At 43.1% G+C, this 12,742-nt stretch overlaps 1 protein-coding gene across 1 annotated transcript in view; it reads right to left on the bottom strand.

Annotated features, from left to right (window-relative positions):
* Positions 1-10,772, bottom strand: part of pter (phosphotriesterase related) — a 38,259-nt gene extending 27,487 nt beyond the window's left edge. The window contains exons 1-2 of the mRNA XM_041183111.1: positions 10,641-10,772; positions 9,776-10,222 (exon numbers count right to left, since the gene is read on the bottom strand). Of these exons, the coding sequence (XP_041039045.1) occupies positions 9,776-10,207 (432 nt within the window). The 5' untranslated portion in view covers positions 10,208-10,222; positions 10,641-10,772. The remainder of the gene's footprint in view (positions 1-9,775; positions 10,223-10,640) is intronic.
* Between the last annotated feature and the right edge of the window lie 1,970 nt (positions 10,773-12,742).

The following is a 12,742-nucleotide window of genomic DNA, read 5'->3' on the forward strand; positions in this document are numbered from 1 at the left end:
GACTTCAACTACCCAAATATTAACTAGGATAAACAATGTGAAGGGCACAAAATTCTTAAAACTGCATTCAAGAGAACTTTTTTAGCCAGCATGTAACAAGCCCAACGAGAGGCAGTGCAATTCTACATTTAGTTTTAGGAAATGGAGCTGGCAAGTGGATGAAGTAGCAGTGGGTGACCATTTTGGAAATAGTGACCATAATATAGTTAGGTTTAGCATAATTATAGAAAAGGATAAAGATAGAACAGGAGTAAAAGTTCTAAATTGGGGTAAGGCAAGTTTTACGAAGCTGAGAAGTGATCTGGCAAAAGTAGACTGGTTACAACTACTTGAAGGGAAATCAGTGACAGACTAGGGGGAGGTATTCAAAAGCAAGATTCTACAGGCACAATGTAGACATGTCCCCACAAAGAAAAAGGGTGATATTGCCAAATCTAGAGCCCCCAGTAATCTAGAAGCATACAGGGTAAGAAAAAGCATAAAAAGAAAGCTTACGAAAGTAAAAAAAAATTAATACATTGGAAAGCCTAGAGGAGTATAAAATATAAGTGAGGCGATGGCATAGTGGTATTGTTGCTGGACTAGTAATCCAGAGACCCAGCGTAATGTTCTGGGGACGTGGGTTTGGATCCCACCACGGCAGATGGTGGAATTTGAACTGAATAAAAATCTGGAATTAAAAGTCTAACGATGACCATGGATCCATTGTCAACTGTTGTAAAAACCCATCTGGTTCACTAATGCCCTTTAGGGAAGGAAATCTACTGTCCTTATTTGGTCTGGCCCACACATGACTCCAGACCCACAGCAATGTGATTGACTCTTACATGCCCTCTGAAGTGGCCTGGCAAGCCACTCAGTTGTAACAAACTGCTACAAAATCACAAAAATGGAATGAAACCAGACAGGTCACCCAGCATTGGCTAAGGCACCGGAAAAGACAACAGCAATCTCAGCTCTGTCGGCCCTGCCAAGCCTTCCCTACTAACATCTGGGTAGGCAGTGCCGAAATTGGGAGAGCTGTCTCACAGACTAGTCAAGCAACAGCCTGACATAGTCATCCTGACGGAATCATACCTTACAGATAATTTCCCAGACACCACCATCATCATCATCCCTGGCTATGTCCTGTCCCACCGGCAGGACAGACCCAGCAGAGGTGGCGGCACAGTGCTCCAGTCAATAGGGAGTTGCTCTGGGAGTCCTTGAAGTCTCATGGCATCAGGTCAAACATGAACAAGGAAAACTCGTGCTGTTTATCATGTACCGCCCTTCCTCAGCAGATGAACCGGTGCTCCTCCATGTTGAACACCACTTGGAGGAAGCATGAGGGCAGCAAGGGCGCAGAATGTACTCTGGGTGGGGGTCTTCAATGTCCATCACCAAGTAGCACCACTACTGACCGAGCTGGCCAAGTCCTAAATGCTAGACTGAGTCTGTGGCAGGTGGTGAGGGAACCAACAAGAGGGAAAAACATGCTTGACCTCATCCTCACCAATCTGCCTGCTACAGATGCATCCGCCCATGACAGTGTCAGTAGGAGCAACCACCGCACAGTCATTGTGGAGACGAAATCCCGTCTTCACATTAAGGATACCCTCCATCATGTTGTGTGGCACTAAATGGGATACATTTCAAACAGATCTAGCAACTCAAGACTGGGCATCCATGAGGCAATGTGGGCCATCAGCAGCAGCAGAATTGTATCGAACACTATCTGTAACCACATGGACCGGAATATCCCCCACTCTACCATTACCATCAAGCCAGGGGACCAACCCTGGTTCAATGAAGAGTGCAGGAGGGCATGCCAGGAGCAGCACCAGGCATACCTTAAAATGATGTATCGACCTGGTGAAGCTATAACCAGCAGGTGGTAGACAGGGCTAAGTGATTCCACAACCAACGGATTAGATCTAAGCTCTGCAGTCCTGCCACATCCAGTTGTGAATGGTGGTGGACAATTAAACAACTCACTGGAGGAGGCAGCTCCACAAATATCTAAATCCTCAATGACGGAGGAGCCCAGCACATCAGTGCAAAAGGTAAGGCTGAAGCATTTGCTACAGTCTTCAGCCAGAAGTGCCAAGTGGATGATCCATCTTGGCCTCCTACAGAGGTCCCCAGCATCATAGATACCAGTCTTCAGCCAATTCAATTCACTCCACATGGTATCAAGATACTGAAAAGGCTATGGGCACTGACAATATTCCTGCAATAGTACTGAAGACTTGTGCTCCTACTGCGCCTCTAGCCAAGCTGTTCCAGTCCAGCTACAACACCGGCATCTACCTGGCTATGTGGAAAATTGCCCAGGTATGTCCTGTACACAAAAAGCAGGACAAATCCAACCCAGCCAATTACTGCCCCATCTGTCTGCTCTCCATCATCAGTAAAGTAATGGAAGGGTCCATCAACAGTGCTATCAAGCGGCACTTGCTTGGCAATAACTTGCTCTCTGATGCTCAGTTTGGATTCCACCAGGGCCACTCAGATCCTGAGCTCATTATAGCCTTGGTTCAAACATGGACAAAACAGCTGAACTCCCGAGGTGAGGTGAGAGTGACTGCCCTTGACATCAAGGCTGCATGTGACTGGAGTGTTGCATCAAGGAGCCCTAGCAAAACTGGGGTCAATGGGAATCAAAGGGAAAACTCTTCACTGGTTGGAGTCATACCTAGCACAAAGGAAGATGGCTGTGGGTGTTGGAGGTCAGTCATCTCAGCTCCAGGACATCACTGCAGGAGAGTTCCTCAGGATAGTTATCTTGGCCCAACCATCTTCAGCTGCTTCATCAATGACCTTCCTTCCATCATAGGGTCAGAAGTGGGGATGTTTGCTGATGATAGCACAATGTTCAGCACCATTTGCGACTCCTCAGATACTGAAGCAGTCCATGTCCAAATGAGTAACTCACCTTCTGACTCCCCAAGGCCTGTCCACCATCTACAAGGCACAAGGCAGGAGTGTGATGGAATACTTCCCACTTGCCTGGATGAGTGCAGCCCCCACAACACTCAGGAAGCTCGATACTGTCCAGGACAAAGCAGCCTGCTTGATTGGTACCACATCCACAAACATTCACTCCCTCCACCACCGATGCACAGAAGCAGCAGTGTGTACCATCCTCAAGATGCACTGCAGGAATTCACCAAGGCTCCTTCAACAGCACCATCCAAAGCCATGACCACGACCATCTAGAATGACAAGGGCAACAGATAGATGGGAACACTATCACCTGGAACCCTCCAAGTCACTCCCATCCTGACTTGGAAATATATCACCGTTCCTTCACTGCCACTGGGTCAAAATCCTGGGACTCCTTTCCTAACAGCACTCTGGGTGTACCTACACCACATGGACTGCAATGGTTCAAGAAGGCTCATGACCACTTTCCCAAGGGCAACTAGGGATTGGCAATAAATGCTGGCCCAGCCAGCGAAGCCCACATCATGTGAAAGAATGAATAAAAAAAAATTAAAAAGAAAATTCAGGGGTGAAGTAAAAAATGAAGTCAGGAAAGAAAGAGAGGATATGAAAGCATATTGGCAGGTAAAATCAAGGAAATCCCTAAGATATCTTATCAGTACATTAAGGGCAAGAGGACAACTAAGGAAAAGTTAGGGCCTATCAGAGATGCACAAGGTAACTTATACATTGATGCAGATGTTGGAAGGTTTCTTAATGAGTACCTTGCCTCATCACTAAGGAGAGGGGTGATGCAAACATTCTAGTCAATGAGAAGGAGTGTGAAATATTAGATTCACTAAGCATAGTGAGAGACGAAATATGGGAGGGACTGACATCCTCAAAGGTGGATAAATCACCAGGGCCGGACGGATTGTATCCCAGGCTGTTAATGGAAGCCAGGGAAGAAGTAATGGATGCCTTGAGGATCATTTTTCAATCCTCGCTAGATACAGGCAAGTTACCAGAGGACTGGAGGAGTGCAAACATTGTGCTATTGTTTAAAAAGGGTGCAAGGGATAGGCCAGACAATTATAGGCTGGTCAATTTAACTTTAGTAGTAGAAAAAGTATCAGAATCAATTCTGAAAAACAGGATAAATTGTCACTTAGGAAGGAATGGATTCATCAGGGATAGTCAGCATGGTTTTGTTAAGGGAAAATCATGCCTTACTAACTTAATTGAATTTTTTGAGGAAGTAAAGAGGAGTATTGATGAGAGTACTGCAATGGGTGTGGTGTACATGGATTTTAATAAGGCATTTGACAAGGACCCACATGGTAGCCTGGTCAGAAAAGTAAAACATACGATCATACGACTAAAGAGCAGGAGATGGCCATTCAGCTCCTCGAGTCTGCTCCGCCATTCAATAAGATCATGGCTGATCTGATTGGAACCTCAACCTGACATTCCTGCCTACCCCTGATAACCTTTCAACCTCTTGTTAATCAAGAATCTATCTAGCTCTGCCATAAAAATATTCAAAGACTCTGCTTCCACTGCTTTTTGAGGAAGAGAGTTCCAAAGACTCACTACCCTCAGAGAAAAAATTTCTCCTGATCTTTGTCTCAAATGAGCGACCCCTTATTTTTTAAACAGTGACCCCTAGTTCTAGATTCTCCCACAAGAGGAAACATCCACTCCACAGACTCAATGGGCCGAAGGGCCTCTTCTGCACTGTGAGATTGTGATTCAAACACCCTGCCAAGACCCCTCAGGATCTCAAGTCGCCTCTTACTCTTCTAAATTCCAGTGGATACAAGCCTAACCTGTCGAATCTTTCCTCATTAAATAACACACCCATTCCAAGTATTAGTTTAGTAAACCTTCTCTGAACTGCTTCTAACGCATTTACATTTTTTCATAAAAAAGGAGACCAGTACTGTACACAATACTCCAGATGTGATCTTACTAGTGCCCTGTAAAACTTAAACATAACCTCCCTACTTTTGTATTCAATTCCCCTTGCAATAAATGATAACATTCTATTAACTTTCCTAATTACTTGCTGTACCTACATACTAGCCTTTTCTGATTCATGCACTAGGACACCCAGATTCTTCTGAATCTCAGAGCTCTGCAATCTCTCACCATTTAGATAATAAGCTTCTTGTTTATCCTTCCTGAAAAGATGAACAATTTCACATTTGCCCACATTATACTCCATTTGCCAGATCTTTGCCACATACTTAACCTATCCATGTCACTTTGGAGCCACTTTACATCCTCTTCACAACGTACTTGCCTGTCTACCTTTGAGTCATCAGCAAACTTACCAACCATTCCTTTGGTCCCTTCATTCAAGTCACTTATATAAATTGTAACAAGTTGAGGCCTTAGCACTGATCCCTGTGGCACACTACTTGTCACATCCTGCCAACCAGAAAAAGACACATTTATGTCAACTCTCTGTTTCCTGTTATCTAGCCAATCGTTTACCATGCCAATACATTAACCCTCACACCACGAGCTTTTATTTTCCGCAATAATCTTTGATGTGGCACTTTATCAAATGCCTTCTGGAAATCTAAGTACAGTACATCCACCGGTTCCCTTTATCCACAACACATGTGACTCCTTCAAAGAGCTCCAATAAATTGGCTAAACATGATTTCCCTTTCACAAACCCATGTTGACTCTGCTTGATTGCCTTGAATTTCTCTAATTGCCCTGCTATAATATCTTTAATAATAGCTAATATTTCCCCTCTGACAAGTGTTAAACTAACTGACCTCTAGTAACTTGCTTTCTCCCTCCCTTTTTGAATAAAGGAGTTACATTTGCTATCTTCCATTGTAATGGGATTCCCCGAATCTAGGGAATTTTGGAAAATTAAAACCAATGCATTAACTGTCTCACTAGCCACTTCTTTCAAGACCTTAGGGTGAAATCTATTGGGACCTGGGGATTTGTCAGCCCGCAGCCCCATCAACTTACTCAATACCACTCCCCTTGTGAGTATAATTTTCCCGAGTTTCTCCCTCCCATTTCCTGATTTACAGCTATTTCCGGGATGTTAACTGTGTCCTCTAAAGTGAAGGCCGAAGCATAATACTTGTTTAACTCATCTGCCATCTCCCTACTTTCCATTACCAATTCCCCACATGCACTTTCTATAGGACCAATGCTCACTTTGTTAACTCTTTTCATATTTAAATATCTATTAGAAACTTTTACCATCTGTCTTTATATTTCTAGCTAGCTTTCTCTCGTACTCTAATGTTTCCCTCCTTATTAATCTTTTTGTCATTCTTTGCCGTTCTTTATATTCTTTCCAATCTTCTGACTTGCCACCTATCATTGCATAATTATATGCTTTTCTTTAAGTTTGATACCGTCTTTAACATTTTTAGTTAACCACGGATGGTGGGCCCTTGGAACTCTTTTTTCTCATTGGAATGTATATATTCTGTGTATTCTGAAATATCCCTTTAAATGTCTGCCACTGAACCTCTATTGACCTATCCCTTAACCTCATTTGCCAGTTCACTTTAGCTAGCTTTGCTTTCACGCCATCATAATTGCCCTTATTTAAGTTTAACATACTAGTCTTGGGCACACTCCCTCAAAATTAAGATAGATTTCAATCATATTTTGATTACTGCTACCTAGGGGTGCCTTCACTATGAGGTTATCAATGAATCCTATATTGTTGCTCAATACCACGTCTAGTATAGCCTGCTCTCTGGTTGGCTCCAGAACACGCCGTTCTAAGAAACTATCCTGAAAACATTCTATGAACTCCTCATCTAGGCTAACTTTTCCCACCAGATTTTTCCAGTCTAAATATAGATTAAAATCCCCCAGGATTATTGCTGTACCTTTCTGACAAGCTCCCATTATCCCTTCTTTTATAATCTGTCATAATTGTAATTACAATTAGGAGGCCTGTACACCACTCCCACAAGTGACTTCTTGCGCTCATCATTTCTCATCTCAACCCAAATCGCTTCTATATCCTGGTTTCCTGAACTTAGATCATCCCTCTCTAATATGGTAACACCATAATTAATTAACAGGGCCATCCCTCCATTTTTTCCTAACTTCCTGTCCTTAAATGTCATAAATGCTTCAATATTCAGGTCCAAATCTAGGTCATCCAGTAGCCATATCTTTGTAATGGCTATCAGATTGTGCTTATTTATTTCTATTTGCGCTTTCAGTCTATTTGTTTTGTTTTGAATGCTATGTGTACTTAGATACAGAGCCTTTAGTTTTGTCCTTTTATTATTTTTGTAACATCTAGCTTTATCTGCTGATTTACTCTCAGATTTGTACTCTTTGTCCCTTCACGCAATGGTCTGTTTATCATTTCCCATATTAATACCTTTCTCTCTTGCCTTGTACCTACTCTTTGATTTACCATCCCTACACAAATTTGATCCCTTGTCCCCACTATTCAGTTTAAAACCCTCAATACTTCCCTCATGAGGGCATAAGACCCCAAATGGTTCCAGTGTAGACCATTCCAACAGTACAGATCCCACTTTCCCCAATACTGGTGCCAGTGCCCCTGAAGCCAAACTCATTTCTTCCAAACCAATCTTTTTGCCACACATTCATTTCTCTAGTCTTATTTGTCCTATGCCAATTTGCATGTGGCTCAGGTAATAATCCAGGAATTATTACCTTTGAGGTCCTGCTCCTTAATTTAGTGCCAAGCTCTTCATAGTGACTGCCTTTGTCGTCGCTATCTACATGGACCACAACCACTGGATCCTTCCCCTCCCACTGCAAGTTCCTCTCCAGTTCTGAGCAGATGCCCCGAACCCTGGCATGTGGGATATCCATGGGATACAGGGCAATGTGGTCAGATGGATCCAAAATTGGCTCAGTGACAGGAAACAAAGGGTAATGATCAATGGATGTTTTAGCGAATGAAAAGTGGTTTCCAGTGGCATTCCACAGGGCTCAGTGTTGGGTCCCCTGCTGTTTGTTGTATATATTAATGATTTGGACTAAAATGTGTGAGGCATGATTGGTAAATTTGTAGATGACACAAATATCAGCCATGTATTTGATAGCAAAGAGGATTGCTGTGGACTCCAGAACAATATCAATGGTTTGGTTGAGTGGGGGAAAAGTGGCAAAGGAGTTCAATCCGGAGAAGTATGAGGTTATATCTTTCGGGAGGGCAACAAAGCTAGGGAATACTCAATAAAAGTGGAAGATATTGAGGGGGGTAAAGGAATGAAAGATCCTTGAGTGCACGTCCATAGATCCCTTAAGGTGGCAGGACAGGTAGATAAGGTGGTAAGAAGGCATGTGGAATGCTTTCCTTTATTGGACGAGGTACTGAAAACAAAAGAAGGATGTAATGCTGGAGCTGCATAAAACACTAGTTAGGCCACAGCAGGAGTTTTGCATACAATTCTGGTCACCACATTACAGGAGGGGCATAATTGCTCTGGAAAGACTGCAGAAGATATTTACAAGAATGTTGCCAGGTCAGGAAAATTTCAGGTATGAGAAAAGATTGGATAGGCTGGGGTTGTTTTCCTTGGAACAGAGGAGGCTGAAGGGTGACTTGATTGAGGTGAACAAAATTATGAGGGGCCCAGATAGAGTAGATAGGGAAGACTTAGTTCCCCTAGTGGAGAGGTCAATTACCGGGGGCACATATTTAAGGTGAGTGGTAGAAGGATTAGAGGGTATATTAGGAAAAACTTTTTCACCCAGAGAGTGGTAGGTGTCTGGAATTCACTGCCCAAGGTGGTTGAGGCAGAAACCTTCAAACCTTCAACTCATTCAAAAGGTATCTGGATTTGCACCTGGAGTGCTGTAACATGCAAGGCTATGGACCAGGTGCTGGAAGGCAGGATTAGAATGAGTGGCTAGTTTTGTTTTCAGCTGGTGCAGACATGATGGGCTAAATGGCCTCTTTCTGTGCCGTAACTTTTCTATGGTTCCATGGCTCCTTGTTATTTGTGATACTATCAAATTTGGTAGCATCTGAAAACTTCAATACTCCCTATTTCCAAGTCCAGGTCATTGTTTTATAACAAGAAAAGCAATGGTCCCAGTTCTGACCCCTAGAAGACTCCAATGCATACTTCCCTCCAGTCAGGTAAAGATCCATTGCCATTACTCTCTGTCTCCTATTCTTTTATCAGTTACGTATTCAAATTACCAATGTCCCCTTAACAACAGTGCTTCTATTTTTTGAATAAATCTGTTATGTAAGTAAGAGATACTTTTAATCCAGATGTCTCTCTCCAGGTTTGAAATTACTCGTTTGCCTTTTGTTAATAATTGTGACGTGGCAGAACTTTACCTGTCTGATAATATTTTACTGATTTTTAATAATATATTATCCATTTTGTTAAGGTTTACTGGGACAAGTGGAATGGTTTTCACAGCTGGTTTGTGTTGACTTGCAAGATCAGCATATGCCTTGTCTATTGACCATATGGCTTGAGTGAATTAATCCAGCAGTAAAGTCATATAAAATCTGTTGGGGGCTGAAGGCGTGAAGTAAAGACACTAGACTGATTCGTTCACCCCTTTCCCCACGTCCAGTAGAAGTTAAAAAAAAATCAGCTCTGGATAAAAGCTAATTGACAGCATGTTTTAATATTGAAAATTCACTGGGGAAAGAAAACTACAAGGTCAGCTGTTTGGAGTCCTCCTGGTTAACATCCAAGGGTGGCCGCTACCCTCTCCACCCACTTCGTTACAGCTATTGGTTTTCTTTCTCACATCAATTGCAACTGGTGATTAAAAACAAGGGAATTCAATGTATCCATCACAAATGTGACATCCCTTATCTGCTCATGGCCCTGATTTTACCCCAGTTATGTGCACTCACCTTCTCCACGGTCGTGCTCCGAGTTTCGAGGGAGTGTGTTTCACCCACGTAGAACCCTGCCCCTGCGATGACATGAACTCCGGTCTCTTGAGAAAGGCGCCGGAGAGCCTTCACATCTCTGCATATCCCGGCAGTCGTATTTTCCACTATAGTTCCACCACCTAGTTTCTTAAAGTGTAGGAGTTCCTCTTTAACAGCCTCAATCTCCTCATTCAACAGGAGATTGCCTTTGTGACTGTATGGGTTCTGTTTGAGCCAGTAAACGTTATTCATGACTATCGGCATTTCAGAGCACGCTTCTTGGCCCGGGGGTGGTGGCGAGTAGCAGAAAGCAAAAGACATGGTCAAGTGCTCGTGGGTCAGGGTACGTCCCATCTGCCTGGGATCGATCAGACCCTGCACAGTCTGAACTTTCCCACTCAGCTCAGGCATTGTCTTGAACTGTCCCTGAAAACGAAGAGCAAGCATTCGATTAGCTGTGGTTTGTTTACCAGTTCGTGTTCACTAATGAGAGAGAGGTTGTCCTGAACTCTGCACATAATGGGAGTTAGCATTTTCCAAGAGTAGTTTAAAGTCACGGCAGGACACAAGGCGGCTGCAAAGTAACGCTGACAAAGGAGTTTTAACAACCTTTGCGAACTACAGATTAAAACACACGTGATAATATCCCACAATCTCGCTAACTCTCAGAATAGCTTCAGCAACTAAAGACAATTTCCTTCGGAGAGAAAGTGCAAACGGCTCATGTCATTCTCTTAGTTCAGGCAGGATACCATTGCTTTGCATTTTAAACTGAACTGAGTAATGTTAGTGCTACAACTGGTCCAAAAGAAACAATCGAACTATGAATTCCTAAAATCCATACCCAGTTGGTACAACAGTTGCGTGAATCGAGGTGCAATCCTGCTGTCAATCCGCGGTCACTCGGTTGAAGGGCCAGTCCTGTCAATCACTCGTCCGACTGCTCTTCCGCGATCCGAGCCCGCACACTCTCGCGAGGCTCTCCCTGCACTTTGCCCTTTTAATTTTTCCCTTATCTAGATTAAGCAACAGGACCGAGTCGAGCAGTTATTATATTTATATTGTTTAGTTAGTGTGTATCTATCGGTATATTTAGTTTGAATATATATGTACAGCAAGTTACATCACCAAATACTGAAATGTTAGAACAAAAACAAAAAAAAAACCCCAGCAGGTCTGACAGCATCTGTGGAGAGGGATACAGTTGACGTTTGGAGTCCGCATGACCCTTCATCAGAACTAAGAAATATAGAAATGAGGTGAAATATAAGCTGGTAGTGAGAGGTGGGACAGCTAGAGCTCGAAGGGTGATGTTAGGGTGATCTTCCTGAAAGCAAATATTCATACATATAAAAAACAACATGCTTTCCTCCAGTACTTATCCCCATTGCCTTTAACATATACAGTAAGTTGTTCGTACATTTTCATGTGGAACTTATTGTCTAAATGTCACAGAAAGAATAGAAGAAACACAAAACCTTGGCCCGTCCAGGAGACATAAAAGTTAAAATAGCTGTGATGAACTTGCTGTCCTATTCCCGAATCCAGCTATTTATTGGGGCATCCACTGCATTGCCCTGGGCCCACCTCAATAACATGGAAACCTTATTGTGCAAATTAAGGTCTGATGTCATACATAGGACCACATGTAATTTTGAAGGATAATGGAAAAACTGGCTCACCCCATCCTTTTACAATCCAAGCTCCCTAACTACACCTACCCAATGCTTAGCCCCCACCTACCTCACTTCTTAAACCGACTGTGATGACTCGATTGAGCAGACAGGCTTTGTAAAGAAACAGTAAAACTTTATTACGGAGACAACTAGGGGTGTTTGCACGCTAGCCCCGAACTCTCATCCGAAAGACTCCGCCCAACACATCATTGAAACTGGGCAGTTCAGGATTTGGCAACTCTTCTGAAATATCTGGGATGTCTGTTCTAGGTCGCTCGCACACCTCAGAAGTTGACGGTTCAACATTAATCATAGGTTGATCGGATAATCATTGGGATGTCTCTCTGGCACGGATGTGATGTACGTGCTTACCGATGATTCTATCTCCCACTTGTACTTGGAAAGATAATGGACCAGTCTCTGAAACGATGGCTTCTTAGTGCCCAACAGGGTCCAGTGCTGAAATTTTGCATGTGTACTGTGTCACCTACACTGAATGTCATGGCTAAATTTCTGATTACTCTGGTTCTACGCTACCTTCTCTAAATTTGGAAACACCAAGTGTAAACATGTACACAGACAGCATTTCATTAAAAACTCTGATGATGTTGAATCTGTAGTTGAATGTGGTGTTGTACGATAGAGAAACCAGGAAAGTTGAGATTCCAGGGTACCTTCTGATAACTTTTTCATACCAGACTTAAAATTTGTGCAGCCCTCTTGGCTAGGCCATTCGATGAAGGATGCCAGCAGCTGCCTTTATGTAGTGGATTCCATTCACATCCATAAATTTCTGAAACTCGGTGCTGGCAAAGGCTGTACCATTATCAGAAACGACAATTTCAAGTAGGCCATGTATGGTGAAACAGTGACGTAGCTTCTTGATGGTTGTGTTTGACATTGGTGATTTGACTTCATATACATCCATCCATTTTGAACGTGCATCTACAATTAACAAGAACATGGTACCTAGGAATGGTCCTACATAACTGATATGTAGTTGAACCCAGAGTCGATTAGGCCACTCCAGTGGATGCAGAGGAGCGGAAACAGGCAACTTCTGATGTTGCTGGCACTGGAGACAGTGCTTGACCATGCTTTCAATGTCACTGTCAATGCCTGGCTACCATACATAGCTTCACACAAGCATTTTCATCTCTGATATGGCTGGATCCGCACTGTGAAGCTCTGTCAAGAGTGGCTCTCTATCTTGTGAAGGGACCACAACTCTTGAATCCTACAACAAAGTTCTGTCTTGACAGTTTAATTC

This window comes from Carcharodon carcharias, chromosome 3 (genome assembly GCF_017639515.1).
Source record: "Carcharodon carcharias isolate sCarCar2 chromosome 3, sCarCar2.pri, whole genome shotgun sequence".
Taxonomy (NCBI): Eukaryota; Metazoa; Chordata; class Chondrichthyes; order Lamniformes; family Lamnidae; genus Carcharodon; species Carcharodon carcharias.